Here is a 24,393-nt window from a genome sequence, read left to right as displayed (position 1 = left end):
TATTCTGGATTTACCTTTTTAAGAAACTTGTACTGCGTTATCTGTGGGCTCCTGGCTCTTTGCCAGCCCTTCCCCAGAGGCCATCCCTTGCACACCGGAGGCAAGCATGTGCTGGTATACAAAATCAGTCCCCTGAGGCTTAGTGGGGGCTTGAAATAGGCAAAGATTGCAGCGATAGATCGGGGACTGGTGTCTGGCGTGTACTGGTGCTGGACCAGGGCTTTACAGAAAGTTATGATATTTGGATAGCATGTGCCTGTACATTTTAATTTCCAAAAATGTTCAAAATATCTACATGGCAGATGAAATATACCTTTTCCATTGAATGTGTATGCGTTTTGCAGGTACTAATCACAAACTTTCGAGTATACCTTCACATTTATAAGGTTGATTTGCTAGGCTGTTCACTTATCTGACTATCAGTGTGCAATGTTTATTTCACTTTGCTTAGTCAATGTGATGAGCATTCGTCATACAGAGCATCTCCAACTACATGGAAGGAAATGTAAAAGAAAAAAATACAAAAAAAACTCTGCAAGGGGTTATTCACTTAGATCATTGGATGAAGAAAAACTTTGCTAACCTAAATCAATTCCACTGCTTGAAATGTATTCTATTTGCAACCCACAAACCACTCTAGCTATACCTAAATTAATGTTTTTGCAAGTTTTACTACATTTAGATAGAAGTTGTACATTGACCTTGAATGAAGGCAATCAATGATTTAGAATTTTATAGGACAGCAGGAAAAAGCTGGTTAACATTTATTAAAAAAAAACTATAAGCCAACCTAACACTTTCATACATAGACTTTACCCCAGCATTTCAATTGTTTTGTAATGCAGGCATTTCAGCTGTACCTTCAGCTCAGTTACATATCCTGTATCGCTACATTTATAACATTGTTACTGTAAAAAAAAAATTGCATGCTTTTTTATTGTCTACTGTCATTAAAAGTGCAGTATGCATGAACAAGCTATTGACATGAGGTGATTATTAGGAGATCCAACTACTGATAGATTTTTACACAAACATACATGTATGCACTGAGCAGACATTCTTAGAGATGGTCATTTTGAGGGTAAACATGAGAAATCAGAAAACCATTAAGAACTTGATTTTGTACTCGAGTGACTGTGCTGCTAGGAAATTTTTGGTGAAGTTAGGGTTGGAGAGACAACTCAGATTTCAAAAAGACTGTGCACTAAGTTAGTAAATAAGGTAAAATTGCATTCCATATAATAATTTATTATTTGTGTGCTTTCAGATGTCCTGTCTTTTCCATTTCCCTACAATCACCAGCCACTTTATTAGGTACACCTGTTCAACTGCTTGTTAACACAAATATCTAATTAGTCAATCACATGACCGCAACTCAATCCATGTAGACAACCCTTTATGACAGCTGTGTACCCATTTTCTGAAGACTACTTTTAGCAGTATAACACACCATGTCACAAAGGTCAATCATCTAGTTTCTTAAATATGACAATGAGTTCACTGTCCTCCACAGTCCCCAGATCCTAATTGAGAACTTTTGGGATATGCTGGAATTGGAGATTTACATCAAGGATGTGCAACCAACAAATCTGCAGCAACTTCTTACTCTATTATGGACTAAAATGCATGAAAAATGTTTCCAGCATCTTATTTAATCCATACCTATCTATAATGTTTAGTTCTAAGGGGAAAAGGTGTACCTACAAAATGTGATTCATGAATATAGGTTTATAGTATTTATTAACAAATCCTTTGCAAAGAGAATATACAGTTTATTAAGGGAACAGGTTTTACTTTAGTAAACCATTCACAGCATTTCCATAGTATTATGATAATTTCCTGACTCAGTCTTTACAAGCCAGATCAGATCAAAATCATTTCATATCTGAGTGGCTAACTGGCCTTTGCTTACAAAAGACAATAATGATACCACATTTCATGCATAGTTGGATAACTAAGATTTCAGTGTGATACCTTTATATATGAAAAGTTACTGTCTGTGTCTGTGTGAGTGATGAGGTCCCAAAGAAAAGTCATAAAGGGGTTCCTTTCTTTGCCCAAATTACTCGCCTGGTAGGCTATTAAATAGTTAGACCTCAAATACTGGTAACCACTACAGTACTACAATGAGGTACACTTAAGTTAAAATATTCAAGACAAAATATGTTTTGTAAGAAGAAGGGAGAAAAGTGTTTAAAAGTGTTGTGCAATGGGACACAGTACAACACTTCATATAAAGAGACTGCCAGAAATCATGTAATATTCATTTTATACATCATGGATGTCAGAAAACATTTTCTTTCCACATTTTTATGGCTCTTATATTGTCATGTGTTAAAATATCTAACAAGAAAAAACAGATATTCCAAATTTATAAATATGCAAAATATGTTAACTTCAAACATAAATTCGCAATATGGTTACATTAAAACCATGATCACAGCATTTTCAACCATACAGCCATGCTGTAAAAATCTAATACCTTTCACATACCTATTTTGGAGGCCAAATTTTTTCTTACCCATTGTATGACCAATAAAAATTGCATAGCTTTTTTGACAAGTGGTAAAATGTTTTGTTTCTGAGATCTAAAATCAACCAAACATTCACAATGCAAAAAGTATCAAAACTGTTTGTAAATTGTTTGTTTAAATTGTTTACACGGATTTGTAGATGTACAATGTTATCATACTCAATTTATTATTCAACACGAATAAAGAACATACTTCCTAAAGTCGATCCACAGCAAAACAGAGAAAAAGTAGACTAATGAGCATATCTCAATGCCACTGTGGTCGCATCATGTTAACATGCTGTTTGTACTGCAGGAAAACGATTTGCTATAAAGAACCGGCAAGATGTTAATACCAAGTCACAATCAGGCACTTACACTGCAAACATTTGCAAGCAGTACATCACTTGTTGATCACTGTAGGTAAAGACTTTGTGGAACAATTCATCCTCCACAGAGCAATTCATCAATTCACAGATGAAGATCAGCTCTCTCGTTTTCCCCTCTCACAGAATTTGGTCTATACTTAAAAAGACCATTAGGGTTTCTTCTGCAGAGTTATGCTGCAGAGTGAAGAAACCTAAAGTGTAGAACTAGCCAAAAATATTTATTCTAGTATTGGATAGCATGGAGAGGTACTAGTAATCCTGACAGATTTTCTTTTTCTCCAAGGCTCCATTGGAGATATTTTCTTGTCCCACTGACAATGGTTTCACCAGACGGGAAGTGAACAAAGACAAAAGAAAAATCTGACAGCTGTTCTAGCCCTTCTTAACTATAATAAAGATATGTGTTGATGCTGTAGAGTTTCTCTCATTTTGCATAAGATAACAGTATAAAGCTAATAAAGGATCTAACCCTTCCCCACTGTAGCCAAAAGTAGGAAGAAACGTTTGTGTGCACAAATACATTAGGTGCTTCTGCTGTAACATTTGAGGATGAATTGCCAGCAGCTACCGAGATCACATGGTGCATGTTGTGCAGCACATTACTGAGCTTGCTGTAAAGCTCAATGCTACACATTAGGAATCTGTAAATACTTGAATGTTCTAGGCTGGTCACAGATAACCTAAAGATACTGATATTTAATCTGTATAACCCAAAAAACAAAGTACTTGAAGCAGTTTGTAAACATTTGATTAAACTGGACTTTTTTAAAACTGGCACATCAATTGGTGATAACATTAATACATTTGTGTGTCTTGAGTGAGGGACTGTAATACCTGAAATGCTTTTAAAAGTTTATTCAGAATGGCAGACTACCATATGTTGCTAAATCCTTTGTTTGGGATGGGTTGCCTGTGATTTTTTGAATGTACTCTCCTATTTTGATGATTGTACTATCCATCAAGCCAGAACAGCTGAAGATCAATTTGACATAAAGTATTACAATTAGAATATAGCAACTGACAACAGGCATTAGTTTGGCCAATGACAAAACAAATTTATCAGTATAAACTTGCAAACCTTTCTGCACCTCAGTGATACCTGAATGAGGTAAAGGATATGCCTAAGGACATTAGGAATATATCTTGGATACATTAGATTTTGCTTTATTTATTTTAAACCACTGTAAAACTACACATCAGTAACTAAACTAGCTCTATGTTTTATTAGATAAAACAGATTGAAATTCTGTATTACTCTGTCACATAATAAAGAAGCACTACATATTCATTTTTCCATACAATATGAAAGCACAGTAATGCATACAGTTTATAAGAGAATATATTTAGCTAACGAAAGCTGTCATTACTAAGAAAAGTGAGCATCAGGAAGCACTATTGCATTTTAGCTCTGTAATTGCAAATGGTTCTTATGATCACTGATTATCATAATGCCCTTCAACCACTTTCAGGAAACAGTGCTAAAATACTGAGTTAAATATGAAGGCTTGAGAAGTTAATGTTTTCTGTGAAAAAGTAAGTGATGACTTAGCTCAGCTGGAGTAAAAAGCCAGTTGATACACTCTACTGTATTTATAGAATCTTTAAAAAAATTAAACAAAGACAAGTAATATTTGCAAAGATGTTTGTGCTAATATTTTTTAACATATTCTTGGTATTTCATATTAATAATTCCACCTACCATTTTTAGTAGTGATCCTCTAATTTGAAAATTAATATTTTGAACAGGAGTTTAATGGGACGGAGCAAGATGGGAGCTTGAAATTCAGCAAAAATACAATATTAAAAAATAAAGATTTTACAGAAAATTGATAAAAACCACTCACCCTGTTCCCAGCTTCTGACAATTCTGGAATGGGTGGGTGAGGCGTCATTTTGCGTAACTGCTGCCTCCTGGAATAGCTGCACACTCAAAATACTATGAAAATGCTTCCCTGCTCATTGCAGTAGCACATTCCCAGCCCAAAAGACATCACAGAGTAATGGAAAATTCATACACACCTCCTAGAAGCATTGGAAGCACCAAATTTGTTTGGGTGGCAGCAGTGGGCTACCATGGAGTCTCCTATTCTTAATAAGTTTACATAATTTTATTATTAAATTTATACATTTCCCTATGTTTGTTTCATCAACTCGTGCCACGTCCCAAAGTAAATGCCATATATTCAACATTTCTCAGTGTCCACAGTTTTTTTAAACATATAATATTTCATTATTGGTATCTATAATGGAGTTGACATGACCAAATGATTATTATAAAAACATAACAGCATGTATACAAACATGCATGCTCTCTTTAGCATGCCACTAAAAGAGACATGCTGTCCTCGATGCGTTTCGTGGATTGCGTCCACTCCTTCAGGAAGAGAGAACAGAATTAGACCATGAAACCAAGGTTCCCTTAGTAGGACAGCTGGAAGGTGGGGAGGGTAACAGCGGACAATATGAGGAAAAAGACCATAACTAAACTGCAAATCCACCTTATTTCAATATAGATTATCATGACAAATCAATTAAATCCTAAGTGTATCAGTCATTAAAAGCTACATATATAGCTTTAAGACTGGTAACTGATCTTGCTATAAAGCTAGTAGCAGAAAAATGTAAGTTTTTTTGCCCTATGTGTTATGCAATGAAGCAAAAAACACAAAAGTATACATTGAGTTTTGTCATTCTTTTGTGTTACATAAACATCACACTTATTATATATCATGGTATTCAACAGACTATGATGGATATATTTTGGGGTAAATATGTGTTGATGTGCGAACTGCATGGATGATGTGTTAGTTAAAAATACCATATATGTATTCAAAGTATATGTATTCAAATCTGCTATTAAAATGAAGCCTTATCTGTTGTGAAAGAAAACAGTATAGAAATGCATTAGGCAAATCTTTAAAGGATAGGATAAAAGAGAAAGGAGAACTGAGGCATATCTGAACAATGAACTTTGTAAAGCACTGCAAAATATGTCAACAATATTTGAATACAAGATAGTAATAATAATATCTGAAAAAAAATCTTGGACTGGGAGGTTTGTTTTAAAGCAGTGAATCTAAGGCTATGTACACACTTCAGATGATTCTCATCCAATTATCACTTCAGAGCTGGTATTGGACGAGAATCTGATGTGTGTACAGTGTTTGACCGACGTCATTAATAGACATGCCCTGGTGGATCAATGAAAAATGAACAACTGCAATACAAGTGAAGGGTAGAGAGTGCAGCAGGGTGCCATTTGCTTGTTCTCCCCCCTCCTCTCTCTATAGAGCAGAATGGTGCTGCCTGTACAGTGCTCGTTCTTGCATCTTTTAGTCTTTCCTTTCGTATGACAAAAGTCTAACGTGCGTGCCCTGCCTAAGTTTCACTAAACATTTTCTTGTGCAGAATCTTCCAGGCCCATATGTTTTTAATAGCAGTGATTGATTCTCTATCTGAGAACTTTTGGTGAATGTCAAATTCACTGTTTTGTGATTTCAAGAGAATTTTGAAGAGAAAAGGCCCTGTGACTTAGGTAGGTAATATTGTGTGTTTGCCTCAAACTAATATTCTGTTAGAGTGGCATTTTTCACAAAATGCAGGAGTTTCAAATCTGACTTAAAAAAGAGGTCTAGGAAAATAAAGAGTGTGTTATAAAGCAAGGTGTTATAATGAAAATAGATTTTCTAACACATAGCTCACATCCTGTCCAGTAATCTTATTGTAGAAAACTGTAATTTGCTGTTTCCTTTTGCATTTGCTGGCATCTAATAAAAATCAACAATCTTTACAACAGTCATACATAAATGACACATATATCAGCTTCTGCCCAGATATTTGACCAATTACATATGTAGGTGGGAATGTTGGCAGTAGATCTATCACATAATCCATATAGCATTATTATTTTCATTTCAGTCTTAGTGCCCCTTCCAGTTATACTTGTCTAACATAAAAAGAAAGTGATCATTTGTTAGTAAAGTGCATAGTAACAGTGTACAATATATGTGTAAAGTAGAACATTACCATGCATGAGTGATAAAAGGACAAGACAAGGAAAATAAAAGTGATTTAATGCAGAAAAAGGCACAAGTGTCTATTTAAGTTTATTAGCACAAAGCAAGGAAAACAACATTAGGTGATTCCAATATGGCCAAGTGACACTGCGTTACAGGGAAATGTTTAATTTCCAATGAAACATACATAGACATAAACTGATATTTGTACTGGTTGATATGACAATAACACATCTGGTAAGCTTAGCTATGGGCTATGCTTGTTTCCTAAATTCAATGGAAGCCGTGTGCTGCATTTCACTGCTTTATATTAAACTAAGGCCAGATAAGAATAAATTAAACCTTTGAATTTAATCCACTTTGAGAACATACACATTGGGTGGCTGAGGAGAAGATTATAAAGTTTCCTCATAGACAAAACTGCAATTAAGTTGATGCTTGTTTTTTCCCTTGTTGGACTGTTGATATCAGTAAACTACAAAACTTTTTAAACTACCTCCAGAGGGTCAGGATTTATTTCCTGCCAACTGTGTAATTCAGTGGCAACTAAAATCAGTGCATGTGAAGCTTTTTTATGAATTAATGAATCATACTGGTAGTGTTTTGGTAATTAAAATGTATGTCATGTCTTTTAAAATCCAGAAGTTTATCAGAAGCCAAATATGTAATTAACTTGGATTTGGGGATATTAATATATTACAAGTTATATTTTCTAACTTTTATGCATAGAAACCTAATAGTTTATTAAGTAGCACTTTTGTGGAGGCTTTAGCTTAATCCAAAAGATTTAAGAACTTAATTGAAATACAATTTTGTCCACTGCTGGCAAGGTTTGGGGTTTGTTCATTGTACATTTATTAATACTGACTTTTTAGGTATCAGAAATGCTCTATGTCTACATGTATAGTCTTTTTTAACATTGTTACTTTTCTCCACAGCAAATATAACTTTATAACAATTTAAAAAAGAAGAACATTACAAGAGTTCTAAGCCAGGGGGACTGCATTATAAACATGTAGCAAAGCTTATGCAATCAACCAGGGATATATACTTTCATATCTAATGTGCTCTTACAGATTACTTTCTGGTAGTTCTTCCTGCTTTGGAAGCTGCTGGTTTAGCTTTCTCAGGTGCAGGTGCAGGAGCATGTGTGGGTGCAGGTGCAGGTTTAGATATCTGAGTGGGTTTTACTTCTGGTACCTCTTCACCATATTTGAATACACTTACAGTAACATCCACTGTTTCTCCACCATACTTGTTTCTAACATTGATGCTGTATTTTCCAGAGTCCTCTGAAGACACATCTTTTATTGTAAGGCTGGCATACTTTCCTTGTTCAAGTGTGGAAATATAATGGTCGCTTAACTCTAGATCTCTGTCGTTCTTCAGCCAAGAGACTTCTGGATCAGGGTTGCCAAAGACTGTGCAAGTAAGACTCAATGTCTGAAAATGCAACAAAAATTGTATATTATGAAAGGAAAGTAAGACATTTAGAATAACTAGATGACCCCATTATTATTCATGTAGACTTCCCTTAAGAAATGTAGAACATATCACGCCACCACAATTTAGAAATGTTTTTCTGTTGGGTCTATAAACAATGGCGCTGACACTACAAAGGTCTCTATCAGGCCATAGTGAATAAAGAGTTTATATCTTAGACTTAAAAAGTCAAGAACAGTTCAACACACTGGATTAAAGCAACTCTGACAGATGATCAATATGTTTGTAGAATATTGAATAAGTCAAATGGAAAATCTACTTCCGTAGAAAGCAAATATACAGTAAATAGTCCTAACAAAAACAATTTTACTAAACCATATGTAATACAAAGCTTAGAGCCAAGCTAATTGTTATTATACAAAGTTGCAATAAGTTAAAGACAATGACATTTACTTGATTCATGTAACAAGGTTTAAAGAAGGACTTGGGGCACCTTGGCCATACTTATCGCTGGCAATGACAAAGCTATGACAGTCAACCTTGTGAATATGTAGGTAACATAACCTTCTGTGTGCTGACATCCAGCATCTGGCAATCAGAGGTCATAACAGGTAAAAAGACTCATAATGTGAGTGGAGTACTGCATTTCTTTACAGAGAGGAAAATTGGTCATTCTGCAGAAGAAAACTGGTTTATGAGAGAAGGATGACCTTTAGATGTATACTTCTCAAATGCATACTAACATGACTCTGCAAAGCCACAATGGGAATTTAACAGCTGGAATGAAAAAAAAAAAAAAAAAGACTATCTGTCTGCAAACAAGCTAAAGTTTTGAGCTGCAGTTCGGTGATATGGCATCACTCTTACAACACAAATCTATGACTGTGTACTACTAAAAGAAAGAGATACAGTAGGATGGTTTAGAACAGTGTTTCTTGACTTTTTTAACATGGGGGAACCCTTGAAATATCTTTCAGATCTTCAGTGAACCCCTGCTATAATACTATATTCACAGCTTACAGTACAAGAGCATGGTGATCAGTAAGAAGAATGTCTGGTACATTACTGGCCATTGGAAAGTAAGTCACCATTACAGATGAAGATCATTGGTGTTTTGGAGTGAACTGAGAGGCACAAATCGCCTTGAGTGACTAAGTCACCTCAGTGGTGACAATGGAAATGTAAAAGAAGTTCCAATCTTTCTCTACTTTTTATGAGGCAACACAAAAGATTCACTTTAATATGTTCTCAGAGGGGAAAAAAAAAAACATTTTTTGAGTACTACATTGCCGTAAATATGTGTACATGGTTGCACCTAATGGGTTGGTTCTGCAAGTTATTTTGCTAATTGCTACTTACTTCCAAATTCCATCTTCTTTTTATTCTGTATCCCCTTTAAAATGTCCAATAAAACCTGAGTGACTGAATAGCTTTATTTGTTGAGTTATATTTTGTTTTTCATATTCTGTTAAAAATTGACATATGCACATTTGCTTTTGTATTCAGTTTTTACTTTTAAGTACAGCTTCTTTTTATTGTAATTAGTCCATCCTGTACATTTTCAAGCCTATTTATAATTCAAGAGTGTTTGATGTTTTTTTTCACGTTTGTTAATGCTGAACAATATGCAAGTCTGAAATAAAAGTATTTATTTAGCATCTTAATAACAGTAGCAAGAATTTTGGCGGTTGTGAGTGCTTTGTGTGCTGGTTTAATATATTGTTCCTTTCTGTAGCTTACAGACATTTCATTTTAATGCCATTTCCTTCTAGCTCTGTCTTTGTTAATACCAAAAGGTCCAATGTTCTTTAACGTTGTATAATAAGCCTCAGCTGATATCTTTAAAGCTTTTATGAATGCTTACAAGAATCCCCTTAAGGCAATATATTGTACAAAATAATTTAAAAGCAAGCCTTGCACTACTTCAAATAAAACAGGCCTTCCCTTGCTACACTTTCCTGCCAAGAAAAATTTTAGAGGTACTGAAGAACATTTCAGCTTTCATGAACAATGCCAATGTGTATCTCAAAATGTTAAAAACTTAGTTCCTTGTGTTAATGATCATCAGTTGTAGTAACTAACTGACTAATTACTATTGGATATACAATGATCTGGATAATTGGGATCCTTCACAGACCTGTTCAAAGTCAATATTTTCTCATGGCAGTTTAGAGGCTGCATTTGATATGCTGTGTATTGTACTGCTTTTTCTTTAAAAGCAGCATGTCCTGTTAAGTTACATTTGAACTTGCAAAACAGGTGAAATCCAGCCTTTACTTGTCCATTGATGGTATGCTAAGAAAATGCATGTATAAGCATTTTTACAGCTATTCAAAAGCTAATGTGTTTGCTATTCAAATACAAAAAATTACATTTAAAACACAGCCAGGCAGATGACACAAATAACTTCTGGTTCAGCAAATCAGCTTCTTGATTGTTGGTAGCTTTGGAGTTTCATCTTTATATCACCAGCCTGACTACTAAAAAAATGATCAGCCTACTCATCTATGTCCAAAAAGTTGTGAACTAAACCAGAATGTAGTAAAGCTAGACTGGGAATTTAGGTAGCAGCAGAGTGACCATTCTGGTTTTGGAGATGTGCATGACACACAAATAGCTGGTCAAATGAACAAAGCTTTTGGAGGTACAGTAATACCCCGAAATTCCCAGGGGTTATGTTCCTAGACACCCCACGAATTTTGAAAATGCGCAAATTTTGGAAGCCACCTTGTGCCCGCTCACGTCAATAGGGTATTGTACAATAAAATTTCAGTTCAATCTCTCTGTCTCAGGCAGGTATGTACTGTACATACATTACAAAAAATGTAATGTTCAGGAAATAAAGAATACAGTACTGTACTGTACACAGTAAAAAATATACACAGTACTAAAATGTATGTACGAGTACTCACCAATAACAATGTTTATTGATGTTGATGAATCAGGCAGTAATGTTATGATGAAGGTGTGATGATGAAGTTTACTGCACAGCAGAGGAGATGATTTACATCTCCATGGGCGCCTCTGTAGGTGCTTCAAAAGAAGATGATTTTTCTGGCTCTACAACAGGAGCCGTATCTTCTGGTGGGTTTTCTTTCTAGCTTTTTTTTGATCCTTGTGAAGAACATTGTTATTGGAAGTTGGTGCTATTCTTTCTTCAGGGTGTCTAGGAGATTTTTATAGGGCTGGAGCAGTGTATCAAAGCCACTGTTAAATTTTAATGTCCGAATCATGTGAGGATCCCATGACTCAACCATCGTTTGCACATTCCTTGCTGTCCTCAAGATCTCAGACAACATTCCAATGTCAGACCCTGTTCTTCCTCTTCATTTGTCTCCAATTCTGCTTCCACATCCTCTTCGCTGGCAGACTTCGTCAACTCCTCAGATCGGCACCCGTCAGAGGTTTAGAGTGGACATTGATGAGGATATTTACTTCTTCTTCGGTAATGTCATCAAAACCTTCACCATCATGTAATTTAGCCAGTCTCACAGCCTTGTCGACAGCCGCATGCTGAATTTCGTCGGGGAGAAGCCCTTGTAATCATGCACACAATCTGGCCAAAGCTTCTTCCAGCATGCATTGAGTGTTACATTTTTCATCTCCCTGAGGGCATTTTTGATGACAGGCAGGCAATTTACACCAGTACCCCTTTAGTGTGAAGTTCTCGTTTGTGTCCATTGCACTCACACGATGTTGACGTGAGATTCTCGTGTACATGCCCTTAAATGCACGGATCATGCCTTGGTCCATAGGTTGGACGAGGGAGTTGGTGTTGGGAGGCAGGAACTCTATTTGAACACCCTCAGAATACATGTCTGCATGGTGCCCGGCAGCATTGTCTAAGCAACAACACCTTGAACACCATGCTGGGAAGGTATTCCTTTACTTGAGGGACAAAGCACTGCTGGAACCAGTGCGAAACCAAGGTTTTCTTTATCCAGGCCTTAGGGTTATGCATCCAGAACACTGATAGCAAGTTTTTGTTCTTGTTCTTGAGGGCCCTAGGGTTTGGTGATTTAAAAGGATTTATAAGGCCTGGCTTTAGCATGTGACCAGCAGCATTGCCACACATAATGAGTGTTACCCTGTTTTTACATACATTTTTAGCAGTTTTACGGAAACTTGATGAAAGGATATGCCTAATAGCCGCTTCGTTCTTCTGCATGAAGTGTACTGTGCTTTCATTCATGTCGTAATGGCAGGCTACAGCCACAGAGTTCTTCTTTTCATGAAGTATATCCAACAATTCCACCTTCTTCTGGAGTGTCATAGTAGCCTTCGGCTTCTTAAATTCCTTGCCAGAAGCCTTAAAAGCCTTAGAAGGTGCAGGGCGTTTGGGAGCCATCTTAGGGTTTGCAGAAAACGCAAATAAACTACCCTACTCACACAAAGCTAACACACTACACAATATAGTACACATAACACAACGAACAAGGTCGTGAGACGCGATAAACTGACTGAGCCGGGACCAAGATTCAAACATTGAAAAAAAGGCATCACAAGAGACCGGCCTAAAGGGAACAAGGAAAATTGAAGATGCAGTTGGCTACATCGACGCAAGCACATTTCGTCTTCTTCACGAGCATTCTCATAGCATATGAGCGTTCTGTTCTAAATTTATGAGGGGCCCTTGTGTTTCCTCTACGCTAGGACTAAAATATAGTAATTTACAGTATTGTATCCAAGAAAAAAAATATGCGAATTAGTGAAGCCGCAGATTCAGAAGCACGAATTGTTGGGGTATTACTCTATTTGCATGCCGCCTATTTTTGCATCACTTAATATGTTTGTATCACAGTACAGTTTATATGAATAAAGTACATTTCTCTCAGTTTATTCCCACAGAGGTATATACACCAGCCTAAAAATTATCAAAATAAGTATTAGTAGTAAAAAAACAAAAACCGGAGTACCTGGGGGAAAACCAAGCAAGCAGAGAATCTGCAAACTGCATGCAGATAGTATCTTGGCCAAGATTTGAACCTGGGAGCTAGTGCTGCAAAGGCCAGATTGCTAACCTCTGAGCCACCATGCCGCCTCAAGCATTTTTGCCTAAAAAGATGTAGAGGGGTACCAATTATTGAAGAAGGCATCCAAAGAGGTGGTTTTTAAAGAATTTTTATTAGTTTGTAGAGAGAAAAGCATTAGCCGGCCCAAAGTTACCTTTGGGCCAGTTAATGCTTTTCTCCTTAGAATACAAATATGTTCTCTAAATACCTATCCTTCAAAAATTGGTTCCCCTCTAACACAAATATATATACATATTCTTTAAGTACCTCCCTCTTAGATATCTTCTTCAATATTGGCATCTCTTTAACGCAGATATACGTTTTAGGTCATACATCTCTACCTCCCTTGAACAAGCCAAAACGGTGAAACATGTCGGTATTGAGACAACTGCAGTCTTTTTAGATTTTTTTCATAAAAAAAACTTGAGAATTAAGCCATTTGCAACACTGTCTAGTGCCATTCTGGCCCTTTGCAAAGTTTTCTAACTGTTCCTCTTTTTTATGAAACTTAAATATATGCTACATATGCCTAATAAGCCCCTCTGTCCCTTTTTGCTTCTAATACTTAAATAGCTGTCAAGTAAAAGGTGAAGCAAGATTTCTTCAACTTATCATAGCAATTATTATCCTGTGACAACCCCATGTCTCCATGAATGGCTTCATCTTTTTTTTGATTTGTGTGCATTGGCAGAAGTGGAGCTGGAGTAAGTGTTTGCACCCAGCTACACAGGCATTTAATAATATAAGAGTTAAAAGAAACATTAATACAATTGGAAAAAAAATGAAAACGATATACTTTTGGTATTTTTATTTACCTTGCCTTCCATTATAGTTACCACATCAGGCAGTCCACCAATCACTTTACCACGATCTGCAAAGCAGAAACAAACACAATAATCATTCAATTGGTATGTCCAGTAGCTTTACATTAAACCATTTTAGATGGAAGCATATAAGGTGCAAATATTGTTATTGTCTCACACACGCATGTCCTATGCTTTCAAATGCTTGCCAATAAATATTACTGTGCATTAGTAAAAAAAAATCAATGTTTATAATCAATATTGATAGCTTCACACCCAGTTTCCACAATAGTCAATTGGATCCATCACATATCTAGGTTTGCCAGGTTTAAAGCTCTTTCAGTCAATGGGAAATAGAAGAATATTTTACTTTTTGCACCCTATTCCTAATATTTAAATATAATACATTACATATCAGAAATATATGGGTTTGCCCAGGCATGAATGAGCCATCTAACTCAGCTAGTGTTTTTTGACTAACCATGATCTGGTATCCACATTTATTCTCAAAAGGTGTGCTACTTTTTCAATCTGAGTTCTAGTTTCTTGTCATCATTTTTATAAATTTATGGTTTAATTATCCATTGTGCATATTTTATGAACTTTGAGAGCTGTTAATAAGGGCAAAATTTCTCAATGCAGCTTTCCCCAATTAGGTCCAGAGCTCATTATTACACTAATTTGCAGTATACTTTCCAAACTAATTAATATACATTTGTACAGGGTTACTGAACTGGGCTCATTTGCACTAATATTAGGGAAATAAACAGGAAGAACTGCCTGTAAAGCTTTTTTTAGAATTATAATATTTCCTTTATGTGTACGAGTCAAACTGATAGTAGACATGAGGGAAATACACTGCAGTTTATTAGAGTAAAATAATTAAAATGGGAAATATTTTATCAAAATATTAAGATATAATTTGGGTCATGTCAATCTTCCAGTGTGGACATATATATATTAATAATCATAACATGTATTATGGAAAGTCTATTAACTCTGTATAATATGCACTTACTCTTCTCAGCGAAAGCTGCTGCCCTGTGAGGTAAAAGAAAAGAAAAGTAATTGTTTAATACAATATTTAATAAATCCTATCCTACACACAAAATAATGAATTTCAAACATACTTGAGTCTCTGGAATTCAGCATAGGCTTCATCAAAAGCTGGAATTAAAAAGCAGATGTGTCACTTGGTTGCCATGACAACAAGAAGTATAGAGGCAGTAACAGAAGTTGTGCTTCTATTTCAAAAGGCAGCGGAAGAAAAAAAACTTTCTATTCCAATGATAATCTAGGAAAATCCTATAAAATGTCAGGGATATGGAAGAGATTACCTTGTCCTGATAAATCAACTGTTCTCTTGTAGGATGTTTTAGCATCAAATATTTCAAATGTATATTTTCCTTTGTCCTTCTCAGTAGGTTCACAGATCTGCAGCCAGGCATATTCATCTGTACCGCCGATTCTCATCTTTTCACTTGAAGAAATCTTCGACTCCCTGTGGTTGAGAAATTACACATAAATTGTATGCAGTCATATCATTTTTTTTTAAATAAAGGAAAAAGATATACTAACTAGCTGTATGTCATATTCAACTTAGTAGCAAATCATTCTCTGTAGAAATGATTTTTCATCTATTTCATAAAAATCTTTATCATATATGCATAATATAACGTTCATGCTAAATTAATATCTCAATACTGGATAGGCACTGCTATGGTAAAAGGGATAGACCAGCTGCTTACATGCTTGATTTAGGCTTCTGAGGTAAAATGTTTGTTTCTGTTCCATCTTATTGCCACGGGGGATATTCTATTTCTATTGCTTTTATTAGGTTTGCACTGTGATGAATAAACAGCTTTCCCATGTAAAAGAAACTAGCCTATATTAGAACATATGACTGTAATATGTTGGAGTGGTAATTTTTATGCTATGGAACTTCCAGTATGGCCACATAGTAACTCTACATAATCCAAATCAGAGAACTTATTTCAGCAGAAGTAAACTTTAACAAAAAGTCACCAGGAGGAAGAAGACATGCAAAGTCTGTTTTGCCAAAATACCTTTTTCCTGTCTCCTGGTGACATTTTGTTCACTGCACACAAATGTGCCATGCAACGCAGAGCCTAGCTCTTTTCATGTTGAGAAAAGACCTAAAAGCGAGAGACAATGCTAGATCATCAATGGATGCTCAAGGCCAAGAAGGATTGTGTGGGGACTCACAAGCAGCTGAGATGGTTGCTTCAGGGTATGCAGCACTGACAAGATCTTGTACCTGTCATCACTGGAGGGTACAACGAAGATAGAAGGCATGTGCCATAATTTGCAAGTAGGTTCTGCATACAGTATGTGTTGACTATGGTAAAAGCTCACCCCACCATGATTAAGGAGAAAAGTGAAATCTAATTTAAAAACTGTCAGCAAAATAAACTATACCTCAATGTTTTTGCCCCACTGGAATCCTTAAATTATTTTTTAGCGCTTAGGAAACCCTTTCTTCAACCAATTAACTGGGGCTTAGTGGGAAAAATTGCGCCTTACATTGGTAGCCAACAAAAAGATGCATTTTATTAAGGACAGCAGAAACCTTTTCCAAAATTAGTTATATTGGTTGACCATAATCTTGGGCAATTTCTGTAATGATGATAAGGGCTTGTTCACATGAGTGGTTGTGCAGTAGTGCAGTTACTGCTTTACAAAGTGGCAATGCAGCTGCCTCCATCCACGCTGCCTTTTCTCCTAGAAGCTGATAGTATGTTGCCAGGCTGGGACATTTGTTCAGTCAGTGATTCAAATAGATCACAAGTAGCATTTGAGAATGTGGCATATACCACAAACACCCATGGTATCTAATCTGAAGGCCTGTCACCACTTAGGGAAGTAATCCATTGGCACTTAGCAGGCAGTGCGACCACTTTGTTGCCACCAGCTAAATGTCTGTGTGAAAAAAAATGACTTTTTTGCAGAGGTGAAGCAAATCTGAACGTCAGGTGATACATCACTGAGGTTTAATATTACTATAATATTGTCTATAATAGACACTATTATAATAACAACATCTATAATAGTGTTAAGGGGTGCTTTTTTTTTAAAACAAACAGTCATCCCTGCAGTCACTTCCTTTCTAATTGGCACTGCTTTTTTCAACGTTTAGCATTGTAATAATGGAAGGCTTCTGAAGAGATAATCTGAACCCATCATTAAACTGGGAGATGAAAAACTACAGACTCTTGTAAATAACTGAACATTGTTCAAGTTAGACACTTTTAGATAACTGAGGAATGCTTTGAAAATTAACATCTAAGTTGCTTTGTAAACAGATGCTTAATTAAATTCTTTTTTGCTTTCTACATAAACTAAAAACACAAATGTACCCAACAATAAAAGTTAGAATATGAGTACTAATAGTTCAAAACGCAAATCACTGATAACACTATTTAAAACAGCCCTGTCAAGAAAAATAAAAACAACCTGTCTATCTTTGTACAGAATACATGTGAAAATGGCATATCAGAACAGACAATATTTTAAAGGCTTGCCCACAGATACAATTTTAGGCAATTAAAATATATTTACAAGTTAAGTGGGGGAAGATACCCTTATTATTTGTTTTTATGTCTCCATTAATATTGGAAATACCTCTAACGGGAAAACATAATGGAAAGAGATAGAAAAAGAAAGAGAAGAAACAAATTTGTTGGGAACTGCAACCTGTTTGTGAATACCATGGAAATGGAATATGTAAAACAATCCATTGGGAGTGCTTAAAAACTAGGAATGAGAAGGTTTGCTGAAATTTGACTTTTTTCATCTCCCCATTTACATTTTTTACAAAAAACCCTACGAAGGCAGGTGTAATTATTCCTCACTTTAAATTTATGATACTGTGACCAACCAGAATTTTTTTTATTATAAAGTTGAAAAATAAAAGGTGAAACTCAACTGGGTTTTCTTGGGCACAACTCTTGTTTTTTTAAGGAATTGTTCATTTGGTTTTATAACCATTAAATTTCCCTGCAGAAAAGTCAACATCAGGTATTACCTAATGTGTGTGATTTTATCAAGCACTGGGTTGTTTTACAAGTTTATGGATTTACATCATAGGTATATTATATAATATTACGTTCTGCATGCATGTACTAGATTATTCTACAACAACCAATGAAATATTTTATTAGTCTAAATGTCCAAATGTAAGAGGAGGTGAAACATAACTGATTATTGTCAGATACTTTATTTTACATATAATTTTCAATTAGTGTGTATGTAAAGTAAAAATGTATTTTCAATGTTAGAAACATTGGGGTATAAGAAAAAACCCAATCTAGGTTTTTGTTGCTATATGTTGCTATCTTTTGACAGATTTTTGTCCTTATTTAAATGTTATTAGTGCACAAGTTCTCAGTGCAGTCTTCACTTTTGCACTGTTATTTACATAACTTGGCTATGGATTGGTAATTAAGAGCAATCTGATTTTGAAATCCAATACAGATACATTTAGTAAATTCAATATGTGTAAAGCAAAAGTAATTTTATACATTAGGAAAATTTCCCAAGTGTTTCACATGCATCACATGCATTAAATATCATTGTATTCAATTACAGGTAATTCCCATCACAGTTTGGATGGCCTGTTATTTACTTCATAAGATATGTGCTGTAATTATTTAATATCAAGCTGAGATTTTCAATCACAATCAAGTTAAATCCTGGATGTGTCTATAATTTTATTTGGAATTTGTATGTGTCCTTAGGCTTGTCATCACTAATTTAGAGAAGTGGCTGTAAATCTTCCTGTTTTCCCCATTGACCACCGATATCAATATCGCCAACAGTGCTTGTGTTTTCCCAGGGCAAACATAAAAGCACACAAAGATAGAAACTAATTCATCATATGAGTAAAACAGATACTGTCTATGAGCAAATAATTCATAATTTATAATTTAAAGGGGAGATAACCAAAATCAAGTTTTGTGACCCAGTACGAGATTAATAAAATCTCCCCCCATACTCATGGATTTACCAGGTCCAAAAGCTGAAATTGTAGACTGTATTTGCTATTGCATGCTAAAAAATGTGGCATTTACAGGAACTATGCAATACAATGGTTGTACTTCAATCAGTCAATTTAAGTCAATCACTGTACATCCGCGAGAACGGCAAATTTTTCTATTTGTGAGAAAATGCATCTCGGGCATGTACAGAAGGAGCACCCAAGAGCCTCCCGGGATACTTGACATAGGTATCCTGGGAGGCTTTGCACTCTCATTTATTACGGCGGGGTGCTGCACCTTCTTTTTTTTTAAAAAAAGGTGTTGCACCTAAAAGAAAAAAAAACAAGAGACTTTTTACCTTACATAAAAGGGTTGTCTACCCTTTTATGTAAAGTGAAATTTCTAAGTTTAGGTATGCTTTAAAAAAATCCAACACTTTTCAAGGATCCCCCTTTGACAGGGCTTGGTACTGTTGAATAAAGTGTGTATTGGACTTGATAAAAATGCAGTGCAATGAAGACATGTAATTAGTATAAATGGTGTAGGTTAAACCTTTGAAGCCCAGAAACATGATTTTTATTACATCAAAATGTAATAAAATACATTTGTACTTTTCCTCTTCCCGTTTCCTGACAACCTATTGGTGCTCTCCTCCTTGCAAACCTAATTGCTTCAAAAATGAATACATTGTAGAATTAAATATTCTTTTGGCAGCTTGAGTAGCATATCACTATGAAGAAGCCATTGATTGTCACCATCTCCCAGTAATGCAAGTCATAGTTCAGATTTATGGGCAAACTTACTCCTTAAAAACCAACAGAAGCTCCTCCGGTGGTGAAAGCATATGTGATTCTGTTAGCATTCTGGGGTTAGTCTAGTTCTTTATAGCTAGGTTTGTAAGGATAATAAAGAAAGAATATAACATTTACACAGGTATGATTTAGATGTCCTTTACTAGACATTTCAAAACAGCTAGAATATAGAAGCTGTTAGGTTAAACTACCATTAAATTAGAAAAAAAATATTTTTTTTTTTGTGTAATTATTAAATTTCTTTCTGAACTTCACTATTTATTAGCATCAACTTGATTTACTTTGCTACACAAACATCTATAATATCAAGATTGCAAGTTGCACAGTCTACGCATGCAGGAACTGTCAGCAGCCAATCAGATTTCTGTTCACTGGTGTCAGACAAAAATAAATTCAATATGGCTAGTAGAGTTAAAACAAACAGGAGCTTCTTCTACATGATTTGGAACAATGTATATAGACTCAGTACCTCTGGTACCAGGACACTTTCATCTCCTCTGAGAAATATTTCATGAAACAATGGAATCTAATTCCTTCCGGTGTGCAGTGGATTTTCAGCTCTGAAGCAGATGATCCTAGAAAAAAAAGAAATAGGATATACTACATGATTTCATGTCCTTTTATCCTTGTCTAAAATGTTGTTTGGGAAGGCAGAAAAGCACAGTAGTTCTGTGCATGAGTTTAGTAAGAAGAGCTATTTTTGGTAGCGCACAGACATACCCTTTGTAAGCTTCAGTTATATTTGAAATAGATTGAATTACTGACTTTGATGCATTTTTATGACAGTCCTCCTACAAGGATGCAGACAGCTATAATAAGACATTATGGTTTTCAGGTCTTTCAGGGTATTATTCTTTCAAAACAGCCTAGTTTTTACTTTGCCTTCTTAACAATGAGCTTTCAGACACAACATGCCTTAGTGCGCTTTCTCTCTACAAAATGATAAACACTCAGTAATTTCAGTAATTATCTTTATAATAGACTGTTCACTTTATCTTCTGAGAGCCATAACAAGATATTTCAAATAGTCTGTATCTCTTAGCATTAGCAGTTTATTAACATTATATATCACCATAGATTAAAAGGATATATTGTAATTAGGTTTAGGCAATGTAACGTACATTACTTCTCATCCTATATGTTGGCATAATGGTCATTCTGTGCTTTTAGTTACATTTAACGTGGCTAGAAGTGACAATAATATTGAATTGTCAGAAATTCAGTCAGTAGATATGTTTCAGCATCTTTTTATTCCAAAAAAAAGATAAATATGACTTTTAAAAAATGTACTAAAATTTACTATAAAAAAAAAGCATGTCTTCACACTCACCCATCGTTGGAAGGTGTATCCTGTTGGTTAGGATTTTATTGGGGTCTCAACTCATTTTCTGCAGTCCTAAATATTATTTAATGAATTATTTAATGCAACTGATGAAGGCTATTTCTAATTTTGGGTTCAATGGCAATATGACACTTCAATTAAAATCTATTACAGACAGAGTGCTTCTGTCCTAAAATGTGCATAATCACAGAACAGTCAGCTGTACTTTGTTCACATCACTTTAGAGTAATGTAATGTTCGACTGACCCCTTTCAGTTCACTTGTGACTAGACTTTGGACAAAGCTGGGTTTACAGTTAGGAACATGGTACATTTACTGTACTTGACTGCACAGTAATATTTATTAAGTGTTGGTATGCTGTGATGCCATTTATTCTGAACAACACCCCAATTCACTTGGGGTGAATTGCCAGCCATGCATTAACCACCTGGGCGTTACACTGAGGTCTAGATTTCTGTACCAAAAGCGTTACACTGTTTTTCATGAAATTTTATTTTTTACATTTTAGACCTGTAAGTCACAGAAATATGTCCGAACAAGGGTCTAGTAGATATCATGAATATAAAAAAAAGTTTGAAACACACAATCATGTAAAAAAAAAAATGTACTTTTAATAAAATCCTATCCTATTTTTTTTGCATAGAAATTTTTGATTTGTTTACATTTAACCACCTGGTGAGAAAAACTCGGGGTTAACGAAAATTGCAAAAGTTTTTACCCCGAGCATGCTCAGGCTTAACGGCCAGGTGGTTAACACTGTAACTGACAATAGAGCATGTTCCGGTATGAATGTAAACAAAAAAATGCAAGCACTACTTTTCATGCACTGCCATGTGGCAGGAAGCCCATTCAAATGAATAGACCTGCCTGACCTATACCACAAAACTGCCATAAATCCAGCCTAAATGATTTACATATTTATAACTAGGTAAAAAAGAGCTTTGAAATAATTTATGTTTCACCTCTTCATCCGCATGAAAATGTGATTATCTAAGATCTCAACACAAAATCTAGTTTGGTTTATAACAACATAAAAGCACCTGATGTTTTTTTTTTTTACATTAGGTTCCTGGCAGGCTGTGTGTTGTCTGTACTGTTATTACAGCTATGAATAGGCCTATATTTGTTGACCATAAAATCAGGTAGCCAGCAATCTTACTGGAGTATTGGAGTTTCTTTTTTAAATATTAGGCTATGTTTTTGGCTCCTTGATTCCCTTGGGTTTTCCCCATTCTGCTACATCTGACAAGGGGTGTCCAATGAACTCATTTATAAGAAAACTACAGTATATTCCGGCTAGATGTTTGCAGGCTGATTGACTCTACTCCACCAAATTGCTAGTCTCTGATATTCTCGCATCACTAAACAAAACAAAAAAAAGTCATAGCTGTTCAATTCATTACCACATCTAAACCTAGCTCAATATTTATCACAACAGTGTATTACATCAACTGGGAACATAGAATTTCCCATGGGATACTATTTTATTCCTTTACTATATTTTGGAACATACTAGATCCTATAGGAGTACTATTTTTTCAGTTTTCTGTCTTTAGTAGTTCAGTCTTAAACAAAGTAGAAAAACAGAATATATAGTCAAGTACAATCAGTTGGGACTAGTCTATGAAAAGCGGGGAAAGAAAAAAGAAACAAAAAGTGCAGCTGTCCCTAATGAACCATAAGGTGTCACAAAGAAAATAAGAATCAAACTGGATGCTGTAGATTTATCATTATTTCAATTGTATGCTATTTATGGCGGAAATCATTCCTACATTTCTGCATAATGTATTTTTAAAGTACTCTGCATCTCAATGGACTATTTTGTTGACAATTTACGTGTGCTTACTCTGCCTTCTTAGGCTGCACATGTGTATATCTCCTTGAAAAACTGAACATAAAAATACACATTAGTCAGCAAGACTTTCATAATACAGATGCACTATGGAACATTAGCATATTCATTTTTAGACCCAGTAAAATAAAATTTAAAATGAGGTGAAACACTTTAAAATTCATTTTGAGCAAGAGCTTTGCAATTACTCAGGGGAGGCTGAGAATGGAAGGAAGAAAATTAAAAAGATAAGATACAGTTTATATTAGAGTGTCTACAGAACTGGTTTTGCAATAAAAGTTTGTCTTCTACAATTGCTAACAGACTGAGAGGTATTAAGGCTTTTTAAAATCTATTATGCAATATCACAGTCAAATGTGGATCATGACTTATAAAATGTCATATGTTACACAATATACAATACAGAATACAAATCCAGAGGCAGCAATACCAGCTGTCTCTCCTATTCTAACTGAAGATATATATGTCACTATTTCCAAGCTATTGATTCCATATGTGTGTGTTCCTATGGTTATAAAACTAAGAAAATAGGCATTCAATCAGCTAAAGTTAACCACACATTGAACACTCTCAAACCTTGTATTAGTCTTTTGGTATGTCAGTTTGTTACAGTTCTAAAATAGACAATTTGCCCAAAGATATACATTTAGCAGGAGAGTTCACTAAAATCAAGCACTCGTTTTCTGAGGCTTAGACTGCTGCTTATGATAGCTAATGAACAATGTTTTTACCTTATTAGAATACACTATGAACAAATGAATCTGCCTTTTATCTATGGCTTTAGTCCTGTCATTATAAGGGATCCTTGTGTAGTTATATGGCACAGTCCTAAAAAATCTATGCTATTAAAATTATAAAAATACTTTTAAATGCTTTGCACAATGCTATCTAATATAGGTAATTCACTTATAATGGTAGAAATAACACCAATCAAACCTGCAAGAAGGAATACCAAGGAAATCAATTAAATTAATACATTCATGTGTAAATGTCAAATGGCATTTAGGCTACACAATGAATATAATTTTCTTACATTTTCATATGCCAGTGGTAAATACAAAATGCATAATTTGAAATGGCAAAGAGCAGTGTGGAAAGTGCACTGACCTTCAGTAACCAATTAACAATCATTTATCTTTGTTTTGAAAGAATACATTTCTGGATGCCAGTGGTAACAGTTATCCAGTCATTTAGCTATAGCTATTAGTCTCTTTT

At 35.1% G+C, this 24,393-nt stretch overlaps 1 protein-coding gene across 5 annotated transcripts in view; it reads right to left on the bottom strand.

Moving 5' to 3' along the window:
- The window catches only part of MYOM2 (myomesin 2), a 141,306-nt gene that overhangs the window by 38,302 nt on the left and 78,611 nt on the right, over window positions 1–24,393 (bottom strand). For 3 of the 5 annotated variants that reach the window (XM_072408421.1, XM_072408422.1, XM_072408425.1), the window contains 6 exons: window positions 20,454–20,559; window positions 15,513–15,676; window positions 15,306–15,342; window positions 15,194–15,216; window positions 14,188–14,243; window positions 6,985–8,360 (listed from right to left, as the gene is read on the bottom strand). In XM_072408421.1, coding sequence (XP_072264522.1) covers window positions 7,995–8,360; window positions 14,188–14,243; window positions 15,194–15,216; window positions 15,306–15,342; window positions 15,513–15,676; window positions 20,454–20,559 — 752 coding nt within the window. In that variant the 3' untranslated portion in view covers window positions 6,985–7,994. Of the gene's footprint in view, window positions 1–6,984; window positions 8,361–14,187; window positions 14,244–15,193; window positions 15,217–15,305; window positions 15,343–15,512; window positions 15,677–20,453; window positions 20,560–24,393 lie in introns of those variants that run through there. The other 2 variants (XM_072408424.1, XM_072408423.1) reach the window with 1 other exon arrangement.

Source organism: Pyxicephalus adspersus, chromosome 4, assembly GCF_032062135.1.
Source record: "Pyxicephalus adspersus chromosome 4, UCB_Pads_2.0, whole genome shotgun sequence".
Lineage (NCBI taxonomy): Eukaryota > Metazoa > Chordata > Amphibia > Anura > Pyxicephalidae > Pyxicephalus > Pyxicephalus adspersus.
This window is presented reverse-complemented; position numbering and strand designations above follow the sequence as displayed.